Raw genomic sequence first — 19,543 nt, 5'->3', positions numbered from 1 at the left:
GCCCTGATTGTCTGCCTTCTTGGTGAGGTTCCGGGAGGAGGGGACTGGTAAAGATCGACCTCAAAGTGGGAAATGAATCGATACATAAAAAAGGTACATTACCTACCGCACCCAGACGGAAGCTGGATTGTACTGTCGCTAGTGGCCTATGCTAGATTAACCTCCGGTCTTCGCTCTCGATCTGCCTTCCCCGTTTCCACTCAATACAGCAGAACAATGAAACAAATGATCTGTGCTAAAATTATTATTGTTCGTTTTAGAAGCGCGTTGCTTCGGCCCTGCACCGTATGATTGAAAATTTATGCGAAAAAAGCAGCTTTCATTTGGGAGCTGCTATCCCGTTTGCCAAATCTAACAAGGCCGATGCGGATGCCTCCGCTTTTGATCTACTGATCCAGTTTCTCTACCCTCCTACCCTGTTGTGGACCAATTTTCTACACCACTGAGTACGGACAATAGCATTCCTCGGGATGGTAGCCATATAACGCTTATGTAGAACGCGAAGATAAAAGCCAGCATCGAACGCAGCTTGGTTGTTCGATACGAATCCCTTACTTTATTGGTTCCTTCAACGGATCGTCATATAGCTTGTACGCGCTTCTAACAGACCACAAATATTCATGTACACACCTCCAATACTATGAACAACATATCCTCTAACGTCAACAAATATCCTTTCCAATTTCAGCGTTCTTAATCGCGCCATCTTTGCATTGGGAAAGAGTTCAATAGTGCGGCATCCCATATACACCGACCAAATGTACGATAAACATCAGCATCTGTCGCCTTACCTACCTTCCCGATCCAACGGCGACACCTGCCACCACTCGGAAGGATTATCACATTCCCAGCAATACCCAACGTCCCAACAATATTAGCGTATCAAAGATAACCAAATCCAAAGATCCAAAGCGTGGAAGCGTGCAAATTTAGGAAGTTAAGCCTTCGGGGTACCGTTCACGTGTACCACATTCCATACGAAGAGTAAAGTAACGCTTGTTTTGCAACGATTAAATCAGTTGCATCGTTAGTAGTACACCCGTAATTCAGAACCCACCTTAGAGAGGACTCAACGGTACAAGTGGCGGTTTACAAACTCCCAACCAGGACGTCCCGGGGGAATCGTTTAGTATTCCACATTTCAACGCTGTGCCCGGAGTACGAAAAGCAGTGCTTAAATGCTTGGAGGTAAGTGTGACGAACGCGCCAGATACTCGCCTGTCTTTGTGTGTGTGATAGGAGACACTTGTCACTAGTATTTACCATAAATTACTATAATCATATATGTTAAACAATCCGAACCTGTCGATAAGCAATTGCCGAGTCGAGCAGGACACTACAGTATGGTGGTGGAAGTGTTTGGAACAGAACAAAATATCACTAAACCGATGATGCACAAGTTGGATGATCGCTAATGATGTGATCTTGTTCTACGTCAGTATGATTTAAAACGAAGCCAGACGTATTCGTGCGAGTGGGAAAATTGCACACTTTCACAAGCTACTGGCTGCTTCTCATGTATTGCCCGTCCAAACATTCTCTGAACAAGTTAGGAAAGATCGTTTTTTTTTTTGCTTTTGCAGTGGCAGTTTGAGTTTCGATGTGTGTTTTTTTTTTGCCATACCTTCTCCATTAGAGCCCAACGTTGTGACGGGGGAATCAGCCTGTTCTGTTCCGTGCGAACGATCTTTTCCCCACCATTTTTCCACGGAGCACTAATGACAGCGCGATGGCAAATACTAGCAACAAACACATGAAACAAAAAAAACTACAGCCCCAACAACCATTTCTATCTCCAGTCCTGTTACTCCACTTGTTCCCCTCTTGTCCCGCTGCAAGCTCCACCACTTCCTCCACTCTAGTAGAATGGGTAAGCGAATGTACGAGCGAAACATAAAAAAAATCAGCGCTTTTCGCGTTACTCAGTACCCTATACCACCCTCCCCTGAGTGCCTCTTTCGTGTACCTACCATCCCTGGGCCCGCAAGCTAAGCTAGGTCAGGTTCCAATCGTTGAGTTTAGTAATCTTAGTTTCCTTTCTCTTTTCCATTGCGCGGCGCGCGTCTCCCGGTGCGTCCACGGCATCCCCCACAAATCCCCGCTCGCCTGGACCCATTGGCAGCAACCCCACTGTTTTGATACAAACACACGTTTCGTAAAAGCCACGCGCAAGTTCGCCTTTACGAGACGCTTCAGCTACTCGATCTGTAGCTTATTTTCTCGCGGTACTACCGATACTCACCACACCGACGTTCGTTTGCTCACCACCACGGCTGCCGGGCTGCTGCGATTTGTTTATAAGGTGTGTTTGTGCGTGTTTGTGTGTGTCTGATTGCTCGAACTGCTCGCTATCGTCTTTCGCACAGGTAACCAGGCAACGAGATATTGCTCATCTCGGTCGTACAGAATAACTTTCGCATCTCGACGGCACTCAACGGGAACGGCACCGCCTGTACGTGTCCCATTCTATTGACAGTGGTGAAAATGTAAGCTTCACACACCTTAGCGTTCACAGAAGCGTTAGATAATCTTCTGATGCCATCTTTCTCCCGCGTTTCTCGCCCGCTTGCGTCACACACCCCGTTTTGTGAAGCCATCCATTCTGCCGCCTGCCTGCTGTAAGAAGAGCTCTGCAAATGTTTTTTGTTTGATCTTTCGCGCTGGAGCATAATCTGCTTGTTTTGTTTGGAATTGGTCCTGCTGGCCGTACTTTACTGTCTCCCACCCCTGGTTGGCAACCTCTTCCCGTTTCGTAGCGAAATAGCGGTGCCTCCGGTTTCAATTGTTTTTTGCTTCATTCCTACAACCCACCTGTTGTTGCTATTCTACTAAAACCTGCTATGCAAATTGTTCGTGTAGAATACGTGTGAAGGTGATGATTGCCTCAACTCGATTGCATGTAAGTGTGACAAGAACCTTTCACTGAGTTTGAGCGATCAATCGCGGGCGAAATTTCAAGCACTTCCGGTTTTCCGAATCAGTTCCGATTGTCTACAAAAGCACCACCGGGCCCGGCGCCGCAAGGCAGAATAATTTGTAATACATTTTGTTGGTCCAAAAATCAAAACTCCGGAAGTGCAGTGTTGAAGCATTTTTCTTGCTGTCTGCTCCGTGTGCTGCCTGCCATGTGCTCGGTGCGCACGCGACGTGCACCGAAAGTTGGAAAGTGCTTACTGTCCATTTCCCATTCTCGAGCTCTGTACTAAACCTTCCGAGCGTACTGACATCTTATCAAGTGTCAAGCCAAATATCGCAGAGGGGGTTAAACTATATGTAGGTAAATTAAATAAAAGGTTTTTTTTCCATTATTCCATACAAAATCTTGCTTCTAGTACGAAAAACAAACCTGATGTATGAACATCAGGAACACTAAATCCGGTTTAAAACAACATGCAACACCGCTTCGCAGGCAATGTTGAAATTATCCTTGTCGTTTTATGCTTATTCTTGGACATTTCCTTCTACCCGTTCTTGCCGTCTTAATTTCATCGTTGTCCTTCTACCTACAGACTGCGTTCTTTGTCATATGTCGCTTGTCTGACCTTCTTTTTGTTTCGCTCGTCGTTGGCATGAGGTTCTTCAGCCAGTGTTCAACTTTTACTTTCATTAAAAATAACCGGTTGGATGCCGCCAGTTGATCAAGCCTTTTTTTGTCTCACTTTTCATTTCTCTCGGTGTAAGACACACTAGTTTACTGATGTTTGATGATCAGCACGTTATTTTATCTAGGAAATAAGCAAATTAGTTCTAAATTTGTTGCAGGAAAGCATGATGCACAACATCTCGAAGCAGTGATGGAAAGCATTTTTTATTGCGTACAATAGCGCTCCAATAGTATAATTATCAACGAATAATGATCGTTTGCATATCGCCCCGCACCGGGACCGTGAGCGATGCTGGGCCCAGAATTAGCATAGCAACACTAATCTGGATTGATCAACCTGTTGCCTGTTGGCACGCTGCATATTGATCCCTTTGTTTGCAAGTCTTTCGGTATGCATGTGAATCATGCTAATAACGTTCTATCGATGAAGTCATTCGTGGGAATCAGATTGACTATTCCGGTTTCTGGACGAGGGGGTTCCGGTTTACCACCGACACCTCATAGCCGGCCATGCGCCTCCATTGTGGGCTGTTAGCGATGTGGCTTCCTAATTGCCGTGCACTTGCCCATGTCGATGTTGAGAGAACAATCGTATTTGCTGTTTGAAAGAGCCTTGGGAGGATTTTCTTCACTATGAAGCATGCAGAAGAACACATGTCCTTTGTGTTCTGTCCCAATTGGCAAGGCAGAAAGGAAAACCATACATAATGCCGTATTGATCGCAAACCATCTCCAATGCCTTACATAAATAACAGTGTAAACGCTGCATTTCGATTCTAATGATGGGAATGTGAGAAGAAACCCTGATGGCGTAATCATGCCATGAAACGGCTAGATTTGCTGTCATCCTCGGCGCCAACTTGCAGCACAAACACACTCACCAAAGCTTTCCCCCACGTGCACGTGCCACCGCCAACCTTTGGATGCAGTTCAAGCCCACGTTCTGCCGCAAAGTGAAAGGAAGGGAGTACAATGAGAATGTTTATTATAAGCCATAAGTTGAAACGTGATTCCATCTACACTGAGTACTGAGGACTGAGTAACGGGCTTGCTACTTCATGCTGCTTCCAGCATCTTTTGGCGTTTGGTGGAAGAAATGAGCATCAGGTACGGTAGTATTACGAATCAGAAGGAAGTCGAACCAATCGCTTAACGGATCAGGTGAGATTCTTCTCTGCAATCTTGTGACATTGAATTGACACAATCTCTTCCATGTGTCAAACTGTCATGACACTAGCTCTTACCCAGTTCCAGTGAGCAGAGAATGAACAATCTTCTGGATTGTTTTAAATGAATTGTGGGAGTTAGCTTGAGGTGATGGGCGAGTGTGCAAGTTCTATATCGATCACACTGGCTACTTTAGCTGCATGTGTGTCTTTGTATGTGTGTTCATATGTGCGTGTTTAGTTATCCGGTCAACCACGGTACAGCACACTTAACCATTCTAATGCTTGAACACCCGTTCAACACTCCGCTCCTTTGTCTACCGAGGACAGGAATAGCTACGATAATTATTTTGCGGCAAACTTTGCACTTGGAACTGCAATCAAACATGTTTAAGAAACACGTTTTTTTGGTTTTGCTCAGTGGTTGATTGGGTGGGATGGTGGCTCTAATACAAGTAAATGTACGGCCACAGTTTTACAACCCGAATCCCCAGCGACGGGGAAAGTGATCAATATCTCTTCCAGCACGATAAGTTTGCTTTGCATGGGGCTAGGGGAAAAAATGGCAACCGTTTGCAGCTTCACTGATGTTATTGTTGTTCGTTGCACAACGTTACATAACACCCGACACTCCAGGGAAGCGTGCAATGCGCCATTGAACAAAACGGTGACTCGTTTTTTACCTTCGGTACATGCACTCGATCGTCGCGTTCCCACGTGTTCCACAAGCGCGACAAAGCGATCGTACGAGAGAGCGTGAGAGAGAGAGAGAGAAAGAGAGCAAGGGAACCACCACCGAGATCGGCTGGAGTTGGAAAATCGGAGCTTGCCGACGATGTGTTGCCATCGGTGGCAGTGTGGGTTGGTCCTCCTACGAAAACCCCGAACCAACTAATGCCTAATGGGTGTATTTTTTGACGTATTTGTTGTGTGCCTCGCTAATGCAAACCCTTGCCAACATGGTACGCAATTGCTTTTTCGCCGCATGCCGCGTGCCCTTTGAGTTGTGCGGGTCGCTTTCATGTTTCTTCTGCCCGTGCTCGGCTGCAAAATATTTTAATTCCCATTTTTTTTTTGCGCTATTAAAGCTAGTGGTGACGGTACCGGCAGCTGCTGGATAATGGTGGCTGCTACCTACCAATCCTTCTGTCCCTGCCTCCCTCCCTCCCTCCCAAGAGGTGTCTTGCCACTCCTAGAACGCTGGAGCTATGTATATGAGTGTGGCAAATGGCTTCGCTGAAGGTAACAACACAACAACGAAAAAAAAAAAAACCCCGGGGGAAGGAACAGATCCAATTTTAGTCATTGCAACCCGCGGCGTGATTGCGCTTCGATGCAATCGAATTGGTGTGCGCGGGTGCTCGATTCGGCCGGAGGTTTGAAAATGGTATGAAATTCTAATTCCATTCCCCGTTGTTCACCACCCTTACCGAGCAGCATTTTCCTTGAGCGCGCGCGCGCACTCACTCAAGTAGGAAGCGAAGCGAACGAAGGGAACCAGTATCGAGCTGGGCAGGGAAACACAGAACCCCAGGACCTTCTTCGTAGCGCAACGGTGGATGGATTGAGATGAGATGCAAAACAATTGCATTCGTAATTTCGGACCGGGGGCGGCGAAACGCGATTTTCGATGCGCAACAGCGATACGGCGCTTCAGATGGGATGTCGATGTGAGTGGCCTAGCTACTAAATTGACCGTTCAATGAGTTTTGTAAATGAGTGCCGGGGTTCGAAGTGGCCGTTAATTCGGTGCGTTTGCTGTTGTTGTGCTTGGGTGGGTTCATTAGAATTTCGCTCCTTTTGCGACCGTTTGCACTGGCCACGGCACTGTCCGTGTTGTTCGCGTTCATCGAACAAATGACAGATGGGTGTATCTGTGGCAGCAAACAACAACAAAAAGGGTGTTTAAAGTGATCGTCACGGCACGGCAGGAAGAGTTGTACAGCGTACTGTTTTAGCTGCTAACGGAAGGAATCGAAAGGTTGAAGATGTTATTTGTGGCTTTTGATCCACATTTTCAGCATAGAAACTTAAATTACTGTTCCAAGGCTCCTAGGCTTAGCTTGGTAACGACCTGATGTTAGTTGTGGAGACACCTGTAGTTTATCACTATCACTACCCCCAAGCACGAACAAAAAGTAGACGATCATCCGCATCCTTTTCTGTCTGTTTAGATCAGAATTGGGCAAGTTTAAGTTTGTTTATGTTTGGGGCGGTCCGGTGGTTTAGTCGACAATGGCGTCAGTCTTCAAACGGCAGAACTGGGGTTCAAATCGGTTTTTGAGAATGTTAGGATTTTTTACACTGCTAAAATTATAGTATAAGCCAATCATTATCTGTACGTGGTTTAAGTGCCTTTACCGGTCACCGCAGAATTAGTTCAAATTCGCCAACGTCAACCATTTAACGTTTCTGTACTTTCAAATGTTCCATACATGTGGCATATTTTTCCAGCAGAAAGCGAAAATCGGACCAGACAATTGCATAAAAAATAGCATTAAAACTGAGCCAAAAAAGTCGCACCACACTCATACACATACGCGCGCGTGCAAAACAAATCCAGGGCAACTCTCCTTCAGCACTTTTCTCTGCGGTGCGTTGAAGTAAAGAAATGTCAGCCAAGGGTAAACCGGTTCCACAACATGCGGTCAGTCTTCAGAAGTGCCTCTTTATTCCTCTCCTCTGCTCTTGCATTCTCGATCATCCGCACCGATCAGAACGAAGACGTCTGTTGGTGGGGTGAGGAGGTTGGGGAGGGGGAGGGGGGGGGCTGGATCTTCGGAAAATGCGACCGGCAAGATGGATAGGTTTTGCGAAACGAAAACGAAATTACGAAAGAAAAGGAAAAAGTCCAGACACACGGCAGCAGCAGCAGCAGCAGCAGCAGGCCATGGCGAGTGAAATAATCGCCAAGAGGAGGGTATAATCTCTCTCCGCATCTCTACTACGAGCGCATCGGCGCAACAGATAAGGGTGGTAAGAGGGGAGTGGATGAAGACATAGGGAGAAAGGGATTTGAATAGAAGATTGGGCAAAAAAGCACACACATACACGAAAGTTCCGCGAAGAACAGTGCCCACAACATCGCAGAGACAGAAGAAAATGCAAAAATTCGTATGGCAAAAAGACGCGTCAGACAGGGAGACCATGGAGGAAATGGGGCGAAAGCAAGGGAGTCTGGTGCGTCTAAGTCGTGCGAAGAGAGCGCTTGTCTGTGGCGCGCTGGCCAAGTGTTCCTCTTTTTTTGCGTTTGGTGCACCACACAGCGTACCGAAAAGGAAAGAGACGATAAAGAAGCGGCAGCAGCAACGAAACAAGAGAATGTGTGACCTTGAAAAGTCGGTGCAAACCGTGAAAGTCTGGCTGTTGCGCGAACCCGCAGACCCAACAGTGTGTTTGTGTATGTGGTGTGGTGGGGTGAAGCGCTCCACTGGTTTCTTTCGTCTCCGCGAGCCTAGCGCTCTCTTCTTCTTTCCACTCTCACTCTTCATTCTGTTTGTGCAACAATCTCACATGTTGCTCACTCCATAAGCCAGCATTGCGAAAGGGTAGGGTTTCCTGTCTGCCTCTGTGATCCGCGTTCACACACACACAAACACACACACAGACAGGCGAGCATGCGAGAAGTAAGGAGAAGTAATGAAGCAATTGGGTGTAGTGGGTTGGCTATGATTTTCTTGCCACCGATTTTTGGCTCCTCGTGCACTTTTCCAACGTTAGCCGAATTGTTCCTCAATAGTGTCGGCCGTTTTGGGTAGCGAACTTTACACAGAACGATCGTTTTTGTACCGCGTGAATCACTCATTCCCCACTCTTCCTCATCACACCTCTTTTCTTGACCTTGGCAGTCCAGGGTCCAGGTCCTAATCAGCATCCAGCAGCCCACCCGTCGCGTTTAAAGTCGTCCATTCTGTGATTCATTCGTTGCAGGCGGTATTCCGCCAAACCCGACGATGATGGGCTGTTGTATGGCGAAAGGACGGAGGACGTGTTGGTGTATGTGTGTATCGCCCAAGCATCATCACCTTCATATCGTGCAGTTAACGATGTGTTAGTCAAATTCAAACCCGTCAGAACAAGGGTTTGCAATCTAAGCAAGCGATGCTGGTGAATGCATCGATAAAAAAGGGAAATAAAAGGGACCCCGGCTATGGAGATGGAGAAAAGTGACGAGAAACGAGAGCAAGCAAAAAATAGGAAGAGAGAGAGAGATGATCGTGTGTGTAATGAACGCACATAAACCGGTTAATAGGTTACCGCAGGGTTGACATCCATTTGCCACTCGCGTGCACTGCCGCCACTACTTCACTTCGCTAATCCAATCGAACCCAAAACTCCCTGCCTGCTGCGATGTGTGCGTATGGATTGTTGTTTGGTATCTGAGAATGTGTGCGTCTGTTTGCGAGTGTGCGAATTGCGAATAAATATTATCCATACCTCCAAAAAAAAAAAAACATAATCATAGAGGAAATCAGAGATCAGAAGCCCGCCACGGGTCGGTCGTGGTGGGAATTGCGAAAAAAAGGCACACAGAAGAACACACTCCGGCGCACTCTGCCGAAAAGTAAAAGCAAACAGACGGTGCTGCTGTGATGGTTCGGTGGTGGTAGCCTTCGTTGGAAAGTTTTTCCTTTCCCGCTGTTCTGTCTGGGTCTGGTTCTCGAGTCGGAACACGGGTACGGGTGGTGTTTGCCCCTTTCTCGACGGATGTACCGGCCCTTTAGGCATCAGCGATAGAAAGAGCGAGAAAGACAGAGGGAGAAACAAACCCTCCGGCGAGTGACCTTGAACGATTCTTTTCGCGAAACTCAGATTTCGGAGAATTTTCTGCACTTTAAGGCGCTTTTTTTTATCAGAATTGTCTCGACGAAATGGCTTAACAATTCGGTACCGATGCATCCACTCATAAAGCGGTGCATTTTTGCAGCATCTCACAAGTACATTCACCTTCGTGCAAAAAAGCGACCCCATTCGATTTTCATTAATTATTAATGTGTGAATTATCATAATAGAACGTGCTAATAAGTTCTGTGTGCAGCTGCAAAGAACCACTTCTGGGAAGATTTTTTGGAATTTCTTCGATCGGTTTGCTCCATGCAGCTCGATCGGAAGTTTTTATTCTAATTATATCTTCAACTTCGTCTATATTAAATGCTGTTTTGTGTTGGATCTTTTTTGGCAACTAATATAAGCTTTTTGTGTGACTTGATTTTGTGTTGAAGGAAATAATAAATTAGTTACAACAAAATGCAGTGGAGCCCAGATGTACAGATTACTTGTCTCGATCGAAAATTCCGCAGACGTTAGGTTTCATCGGATCGGGGTCGAGGAGAAGTAGGATGGATGGATCTTAAATTTGGCGCAGTTGGTGAAAAGATCGCGGGGAAGAGAACCACTCTCTACGCGGTATATTTTTTAGTGTGTATTGTTCGTCTCGCTTCAAAGCATTTCCTCTTCGTCAAGGCTTATTATGACCTTGGACTTGACTCACCAGTACGCTCCGAGAACTGGGTGCTGTAGCTGTCCGCTGTGTGCGTTTGTACACCGTACATACATACGCAAGTAGGTGGGCATTTCGTGTTGATGGACGGACATGACTGTGATCCATGTGTCCTTCTTTCCTTTCTTTCCGGATTGTTCTACCCTTTTCGACTCCACTTCCAAATAATGACAAAACCTAGAAAGCGTTCTCTATCTTGAAGGCCGTCGCTGCGTCATGTTTGTTTGGCCAGCAAAGCCCTGCAGATGGACGACTTTAATCCAGCGTCCTTTATGGCTAGAGAGCGTACCAGCGATCGACACCGGCCGTTGTGACAGTTTCAGTGACGATCGTACGAACGGATTGTGACTCTGATTATAGAGCGACTTTCGAATTTACGCACCGAGAGACCAACAGAGAGAGAGAGAGAGAGAGAGAGAGAGAGAGAGAGAGAAACACGGACGTGCGTGCATTACGACACCAAAGCAACCGCAGCGAAGGACAATCGTGTCACGAAAGCGAACGCGCGTGCTCCACGCTCCTATGCCCACCGAACAGTTCACCGATCAGTCGCGATCACAACGCATAGGATGACAGCGACGACGGCGGTGTGCGGTCGTCAGGTTTCATGGTCACGTCTATACCAGCAGCAGCAGCAGCAGCAAACACTCGCAAACTCTTTAGGAGACCGCGTTTTCACCAATTTAGCGACGAATGTCCCAAAAACAGCAATGGGGCTTTGGAGGGTGGAGGAAGCAGTCCCGTCGTCAGAAACACACGATAAAACCGAACGAACGAACGGGGAAGGCCAATGCCGCGGGTGTGCAATCCATGACCATGAGAGGAATGTGTTTTTGAGTGTGTGTGACATTCACGACAAGTTTCGGCGCTCCTCTCCAGTGTGCAAACCATCGTCATCGGTCCATGGCAACGACCCATCGGATCGGTCGGATGCGAGCTGGTGCACATTGCATAACATTTAAACACCAAAGGCGTTTGACCTTTGAGTCCTTCGGGATTCGGCGGACAATCGGTTTTCGTGCGCCAAGTATGGTTATTCCTATGTTGCATATCAATGGCTCTCTAATAACCTCCAAAAATAGTAACCCCCCGTTTCGGGGTTGTGCGTGTGCCGTTTGCCTTGTGCTGTTGTACTGGCTGGCAATGGCCTACAGTGACATTGGATTGGCGCAGTTTTGTAGATTTCTTTATGTACTTACAACTCATTGTTTTCTGTTACAATTCGTACATTTGGGAAGAGCAGTACGCGTGCGCCTGGTTCGAAGGTGATAAAGTGCGACGAAAATAAAGCGTACATCGAAATGCAATGGAAGATGACTTGGTGGTGGCTACATGGTGCATCAGAGTGAAACAAATATATGTAGATACACACACACACACACACAGACCCAGAGCAAGTGGTGCGTATGTACTACTCTTGCTGACTGAAATAGATTTCAACGAGCCAATGTGCAAGAATCTCTTGAATTGTGCCTTCCAATGATAGCTGTAAGATAAATACTATAGTTGCGATAATATTTTTGGGATCAATCGTGAAAGCTTTTCATCTATGCTTGCGAATGGTGAGCTACCATGGAATAAATTTAGTATGAAAAATGTTGGTAGAAGATCTTTTATTGATCCTCTCAAAGTACGTCGGTAAAGACGTATAAGGCCTATTCTAACAGATCTTTTAGCGACTTTTTTTTCAATTAATCTGGATTGTCGAGGATGTGATTGGAACAGTCGGGACATTAACTGTGATTTGGATTTTAATTACTGGAAAAAAGTGTTGATTGCAATAGAATATAAAGATATTGCTCAAATTTTTCTTATTCTTCTTCTTCTTCTTCTTGGCCTGCTCAGGATTGAGCACGTCGCGTTAACATACCCAGGACTCCAATCAGTTTCCAGGAAACTCGGTCTAGGGCTCCGATCTCCGACAGGTTAGACTCCACTTGATCCAGCGAACGAGCTCGCTGTGCTCCTCTACGCCTCGTGCCGAACGGGTCGCTGACGAACACCTTCTTGGTGGGGCATGAGGTCGGCAGTATCCTCATCACGTGCCCCAGCCAACGTATCCTTCCGGCTTTGACTACCGTCAGGATATCATTCATTCGTGGTTCATTCTCCTTCGCCACACGCTCTGCTCTCACACACCGCCAAAGAAAGTCCTTAGCACCCGCCGTTCGAAAATGGCGAATGCATTGGCGTCCTCCGTCAGCATAGTCCAAGACTCGTACCTGTAGAGTACTACCGGACGTATCAAGGTGCGGTAAATCGTGCATTTCGTGTGTTGTTGGAGTCAACTGATACTCTGCTTCCGAGTCGGGCTCTATCACGGTCAAAGCCTCCGGTAAGCAGGCATTTTATCTTCATCGCATTAATGCTCAGTCCAATTCTATTGGCCTCGCATTTCAGTCGAGTGTAGGCCTCGCACACCGCCTCAGTTATCCGTCCGATGATGTCGATGTCATCCGCCAAGCTAAGGAATTGGAGAAATCGGGTGAAAATCGTGCCCCGGATGTCGAAGTCCGCGCTTCGCATGACACCCTCCAGAGCGATGTTGAACAACAAACAGGAGAGACCGTCACCTTGCCTCAGACCCCGGTGAGATTCGAATGATTCCGACAGCATGCTCGAAACTCTCACCTTGCACTGCACCCCGTCCATAGTGGCCTTTAGCAGCCGTACCAGCTTCCCAGGGAATCCGTACTGCTGCATGGTGTTCCGTAGTTCGGTCCGATCTATGGTATCGTAGACCGCCTTGAAGTCAATGAACAGGTGGTGCGTAGGGATCTGGAGCTCTCGGCATTTTTGGATGATCTGCCGTACATAGAGTGAAGACAAATCCAGCTTGGTAGCTTCCGACGAAAGCTGTAGCATGGGGCTCCAGTCTGTAGAAGAATATTCGGGACAGGATCTTATAGGCAGCATTCAGGACTGTGATGGTCCGGAACAAGTTTTTCTATAATTTTTAATTGCCTTTTTTATGACTTTTATGGATTTCTTTTTTGTGTGTAAAGCTAAGAAGTTGTACTTAAAAATGGGACAGTAATCATGAGACAAAAATCCATCGATTATACAAAAAAAAAAATTAAGCTTATCAGCTTAAGAATAGCTGAGAATACGACACCGAGCCGTAATACTTAAACTAAAATAAAACAATAAATTAAGGACAAACTCCTTGTGTAGTGCATTATGCGATATAATCGTCAAAGCGAACATTCCTGATTGCATCTTACGATTTCTTCAGAATTGTTGTGAAGATCCACACTAGTCAATAGACTACACAATCCTGGTAACTAATCAGCTACATCGGATACTTATAAAACATAATCTGTGAAATATATTCACAAAAGTGCTGGATTGTGATATTAGCTTAGTATAAATTTGATGAGAATGAGAAGAGTGCACCTTAATCGCCGGTCTGTTTGCAACTGTGCATTCGTTTGTCCCGTAGTTCATTACATAATTCATTACAAAGTTCATTCTTGTAGTTCGAGCAGTTCATTTCATGCAGTCCAAATTAGTCAAGTAGTTTTATCTATATCCTATGGTTTAGTTCCTTCTAATTCATATGTGGCTTCTTATTTGAATTCATATTCGAAATATTAATGTTAACCCAAAATCCAAGAATCTTCAAATGAATATGGGATTGATGAAGTTAAGTTGTAAAGTTCGTTTAGATTGCTAAATAAGTTAATTGAACGAGGAATCCTGTAAAATGATGTTTTATTTTCAATTTCCGAGCATGAACGGGATTTGAACATTGGAAGATTGAAGGTCGTTAGCCACAGAAGGTTTCCGTTAACCAGGGAAGGAATTTTCTCGCTTTGAAATTGCCTTTTTGAGAACCTCGTCCATACACAAGCTACCGCTACGAGGCAACGGAGAAAAAGCTAAAGTTGCAATTTTTAGATTTTGTGACAGTTTCGCATCGACTTCAACGGTTTGAAATTTCCCTTGGCCCGGGGCCTTAAAAATGTAATAAAGCCCCTATAATTGTCGAAGAATATAAGATAGCTTTCAACAAAGAATTTATTATCATATCAAATGCTGCTCTACGATGTCGCTACAAGATTGTATTAATCTTTAGAGGTTAGAGGTTTAGAGGTCTTCCTTCCTTCTTGGTTGGGCGTCTAGGGTTCTTCCTTCCTTCTTGGTTGGTTATCACGGGGTCTTCCTTCCTTCTAGTTCCACCGGGAGGTCCTTCCCAAGTCGATGTTGAAGCTGGACTGCCTCTTTGGTGAGGACATGTCGCCGTTTTTATATTTGGCTGGACGTGTCACAAGCCATCCTGATGTCGCTTCCTTTTGTTCCCTCTTTTGTTCTGGACTGTGTCTCTTCCGTGGACGAAACGAAAACAGATCCTTTTGTTCTCGTCTTGGCCGCTACCCTGCATACATTTTCTGTGTTTCATTTGTTACTCCCTAGGTGGCGCTTGTTCGTGTCCAGGCTATGTTTAGGCTAACGCGCTTACCTAGGGTGAACTTTCTATCGCAGTTTATATCCGATCGCCACAAAAAATTTTCACCTTGAACACATAAAAAAGATTTAACTTTTAAAGTATTTATTGTATTTATTTATTATTTAGTATCACGACATGTCGCCATATTGCTACCATTCTTTGCCTTATCCCGGACATATTCGATTATATCTTTTAAAATAATTATGCAAGTTTGAATGTGTTAGAGAGTGATTTTTACAAACAAACAAAATACCCCTCGTAGGCACGTGTTTTTCATCATCGTATCTTTTTTTATCCCTTTTACAGTTAGAATGCTGATGCTGCACTATAGCAAACACGGCGAGTGCATACTCCAGGAAATTGGTGCAGCATTTCGCGGAGAGCATGCGACAGACCTGCTACTCATCTGCGATGGCAAGGAGACGGTGCGAGCACACAAGCTGGTACTGGCTGCGGCCAGTCCACTTATACGGTAAGACTGCCAGTAGTGTTGGAGTAAAACAGATGCTACAATTATATTTTGTTTGCTTTTTCGATAAATCTCTCCTACAGCATGATTTTAGAAGAGACTCCAATTCTGGAGGGCGAAACCACCGTATACTTTCCGGATGTGCAGGTATGTTACTTCCGGCTGTTACTGGACTTCCTGTACTCCGGCCAAGTGTATGTACCCGCGAACGAGGTACACCACCTGCAAGATCTCCTAGCGTTATTACAAATTAAGCCCAGCATATGGAAAAACTCCGATTGCTCCAATGACACTGGTAAGTGGAGGGGGGGCAACCGTGAACACCGTGGCGGGTAATTGGGGATTCCGAGATTTAATGTCAATCATGGTACCTTGCGTTTCAGAATCACAAAAGTCAGAGCCCTTGGTGGATATTAACCGGAATGAGGGCATTGGCGCACTTGATCATCGTCGAAGGCGCACGAAAAGCCAGGACCATTCGGGGTCCAGGGACGGTAGTCCGGCCAGCCGAAAAATAAGGGTAAAACGAGAGCACCATTCTGCGGGCAGCTCGGAGGATGGTGGTGATCGCGAAGATACCGATTACATGGACGAGGTCGAAGAGGCCATCATCAAGAGCAACAACAACCTGCAGCAAATCAACCGGCACGACGAGGACGACGGTGGTGGGAGTGCTGCAGGCGGTCGGGGGAGTGGGATCGTGGGGGACGAGGGAGGCAGTACGGCGGGCGAGGCCCGAAGCGAATCGAGCAGCAGCAGAGGAGGCGATGGAACGGTCGAAGCTTCCCGCACGTCGAACGCGGACCGAAGAACTCCGTCGGCGCGGCATAGCAGAGGCAGCGCGTGTGATCCCGATCCGGAAGACGACGAGGACTTTGAGCTGGACGTGGAAGATCGTGACATGGTGGACGAAGAGGCGCGTGCTGAGGCCACCAGTCGAACGCCCAACAGTGCCGGTGGCAGTGATTCGCTACGCAGCCGAAGACGTAGCTCGTCCGACCCTGTCAATCTGTCCATCGTGAAGCAGCAGCAGCACCAGGACGGCGATTCGGACGATGCCAATATCGACGTCGAAACGATAGGCAACGCACCGACGAAGGTAGGTGAAGAGTGTGGCTTGGTCATCCACGGCAACAAGGTACTGACCCCAATTTCGGTTTCTTCGTTCAGAATCTGCTTCCACCGCGGTACTTGGACCCGTTTCGCACCAAGCGGAAAGCGTACTACATACATTCGGATGCCGAATCGTTGAAACCGCTCGAACACGAGCTGCTTCACGGTTCGCCGGACAACTATGTTGTGACTCCGCACCGGAAGCGACGGCCCGGATTCCACAACTCGCCGGCACAGAATCCACCGTTCGTGCCAAGCTATTTGGAGGACCTACGAACACGCAAGTGCTTCCTCTCGGCGCCACCGACGTACGTGTCAGGTAAGTCAAGATCACTCGTGTGTCCCTGCAGGCCAAGGACAAGGACTAGCCGCCCCACTAAACACGCATGCTTGGCCCTGCTCATTAACAATTATTTTGTTCTGCGTCTCGTTTCGCTGTAGATGCCAGGCCCGGATCACCTGGTACACCCCGTCCCACCGACATTGCGGCACTCGGTACTAACCATTCGTCCAGCAATAATAACAACAACAACAACAACAACACCAGCAGCAACAACAACAATCGGATACGTCCGCCCAGCGCGGACAATAAGCTTGCGGTTGCCCCGTTCGTGTACCCTTGGCCATCGGCTGCGCTGGCAGCGTTGCCCGGCGGTCCAGCGGATCTGCTGGCCGTTCCGTATCTGCATGCGGCCAGCGCCAACACGGACACCAGCCCTGCCGAGCTGATACAGCAGATGAAAAACTTCGAAAGCAGTCAGGCGGAAGCGGTCCTGAGCGCTCGTTCCGGTGGCAGTGGAGGCTGTGGTGGCAGCGGTGGCAGTGCCGCCAGCAGCCTAGCAGGATCCGGCTCTGGATCGACGGCCAGTGGGGGTGGTGGTGGTGCAGCAACAGGAGGAGGAGGAGGAGGAGGAGGTGGGCTAAGCAGTGGAAACACCCCGGTGCGCGAATATCGATGTGAGTACTGTGGCAAACAGTTTGGCATGTCCTGGAACCTGAAGACGCATCTGCGTGTCCACACGGGCGAGAAACCTTTCGCCTGTCGGCTGTGTGTGGCAATGTTCAAGCAGAAGGCCCATCTGCTAAAGCATCTCTGCTCGGTGCACCGGAACATCATCAATTCGCCGGAAGCGGGTGGCAGGTACACCTGTTGCTTCTGCACACTGTACTTCGAGACGCTGCAGGAGCTGGTGCGCCATCTGTCCGGCCATCACAACAACCTGCTGCTCAGCAAAAATCTCCACGAATGATACGCAATGCCTCCGGTGGTGATGGCACTGCCCGCGACCGATCAGCGCGCCGATCTTCGTCACGCGATCGAACGCTCGCTACCGATCGAGTACGAGCAGAGCTATCTGAGGCGCTACTTTCAACGCCACCGCCGGTTCGAGCTGTATGCGTCCCTGTAATGTATGGTTCTTCACGGTAGGCCATGTCCTTTCCAATAATGTCCCGCCAGCCAACACGCGTTAAGGGAGCAAAGGGGCTGTATATATGGGAAGAAGGAAAAGCTTCCGCTTTCTGACTCATTCGTAGCAAAAGCACACATACGCACACATACACATACATATACACAACCATTAATACTCCGTCAATTCATTCCACTTAAAGTAGCAATAGTGTGTTAGTGAGCAACGGAAGTTTCCCTCCAAGCGCACGGACGGACGCACCAACAATGGGGTTTTGAGTTTTGCCTTGATTTTCCTCAGGAAGATTGAACATTTCAAAACTCGAAATCCATCTGTTGGCCACCGTTGCTGCGTGCCAGAGGGAGCTTTTCCCTCCTTAGTGTCCAGACGTTGGTGTCGTGTCGTGTTGGTGTACTTCCAATTAAAAACAAAACAAAAAAACAAATTACTCACTTACTTTTTCGACCGTTGTTCCGTTCATCATCCGTGGTGATTGCATAAAAAAAAGCAGCTACAGCTAGGATAGGAAGACCCCGCCGCCATTGGTGGTCGATTCCTACCTTCGCTGTCTGGGATACTAGTGTATACGCTTGAGGTAGGCTTGATTGAAGCAGTCAGAGCAGTTGTATAGTTAGTGGAAACCGTTCGGGAGACTTTGATCGTTAGGACTTAAACATGTGCAACACAGCCATGTTAACCTTTGCATACTCATCCCGTGCGTCCCGTGGCGTCGAGTAGATGCGTGCCAACATATTTCTCCCATATTCCATAGTTTATTAAACACATCAAAAGACTTCCGTATCATCCACATTAGTGTGTGCTTCTTTTGCTGCACTGTCCTAACCTGAATGCTTCCTTTATTTATCCTAATTTGCTTCATCTGCCAGTTGATTTGCGTGTCCATCTAATCCAAGATATTTTAATATTAAAGCTCAGTTAGCTTTGTACCTTACCACACAAAGAAAAGGTGCGCCGGCAAGACTCTGATATGTGTGCGAACCTTTGCGGATGCACCAATTCGGCCGCAATTTTTAGTGACTCCCTGTACAGTCTCCGTTTTCGATCAAATTACTTATTCAAAATGCACGTAAAAATACTTAAAACTAAAATACAATCCTTATGTAGCTAAGCGTTTACCATACAATCGTTGCCAAATTGAAACTAAAATTAAAACGAAAAACACCACTGCACATTCATTTTTTTTATTATGCCAATACTCAACCAACCTTTTCTCTGTGGACTTTTCGTGTGCTTTGGCTTCGTTCAAGTTAGCTCTCGAGAGTAAATTCTTGCGGCGGTAACATTTAGATATCATTGTGATGCAAAAAGACAAACTAATTTTGCTAATACATACTGAACGGTAAACAACTCGTAAAGCGGACTCTTCAATCTCGAAATGAGATAATTTTTTAGAAAAAAAAACAACAAAAATACATTCTAATCCCTTTTAAATATTAATCAAGATGAGTACGAAACTGGAGCTGGAAGTTCAGTAGTATTCAAAAAATTAAAAGAAAATCTGTGAAAAAGGTTTAGCAAAGTAGTATTCTACTAAGATTAAAGCACGCGATGCAGTTAAACATGAAATGACAAAGAAAACAAGTAAACCAAGGTAGTAAAAACGGCAAGCAAACAAACAAACAACATACTTAAATATACTTTCTCACACACCTTAGTGTGTGTGTGTGTGTGTGTGTATGCATGGTGTGGTGGAATCGGCGTGTGATCGCAGCGTGTGGGACGATATTGAACGGGATTTGTTATTAGTAAACAGATGGTACAAATTATAAGTATATAGGGCAAACTGGGCGTCGGGGACAAGAAGGTGTATG

The 19,543-nt window shown here is 46.7% G+C and overlaps 1 protein-coding gene across 1 annotated transcript; it reads left to right on the top strand.

The window, feature by feature from the left end:
• Nucleotides 1-1,087: 1,087 nt before the first annotated feature.
• LOC126561721 (transcription factor Ken 2) lies at nucleotides 1,088-17,612 on the top strand. Its single transcript, XM_050218028.1, has 6 exons — nucleotides 1,088-1,188; nucleotides 15,027-15,192; nucleotides 15,273-15,484; nucleotides 15,573-16,288; nucleotides 16,360-16,621; nucleotides 16,744-17,612. The coding sequence occupies exons 1-6, from the start codon at nucleotides 1,179-1,181 to the stop codon at nucleotides 17,550-17,552; spliced, it is 2,175 nt and encodes a 724-aa protein (XP_050073985.1). The 5' UTR covers nucleotides 1,088-1,178; the 3' UTR covers nucleotides 17,553-17,612.
• Nucleotides 17,613-19,543: the final 1,931 nt, after the last annotated feature.

Source organism: Anopheles maculipalpis, chromosome 3RL, assembly GCF_943734695.1.
Source record: "Anopheles maculipalpis chromosome 3RL, idAnoMacuDA_375_x, whole genome shotgun sequence".
Classification (NCBI taxonomy): domain Eukaryota; kingdom Metazoa; phylum Arthropoda; class Insecta; order Diptera; family Culicidae; genus Anopheles; species Anopheles maculipalpis.
The sequence above is the reverse complement of the archived record's forward strand: the minus strand, read 5'-3'. Positions and strand labels throughout refer to the sequence as shown.

Bases quoted from the DNA above. Each gene is read 5' to 3' on its own strand.
- LOC126561721 (XM_050218028.1), top strand. The intron at 15,485-15,572 runs GTAAGTGGAGGG...CTTGCGTTTCAG, and splicing joins CGATTGCTCCAATGACACTG to AATCACAAAAGTCAGAGCCC. The intron at 16,622-16,743 runs GTAAGTCAAGAT...GTTTCGCTGTAG, and splicing joins GCCACCGACGTACGTGTCAG to ATGCCAGGCCCGGATCACCT.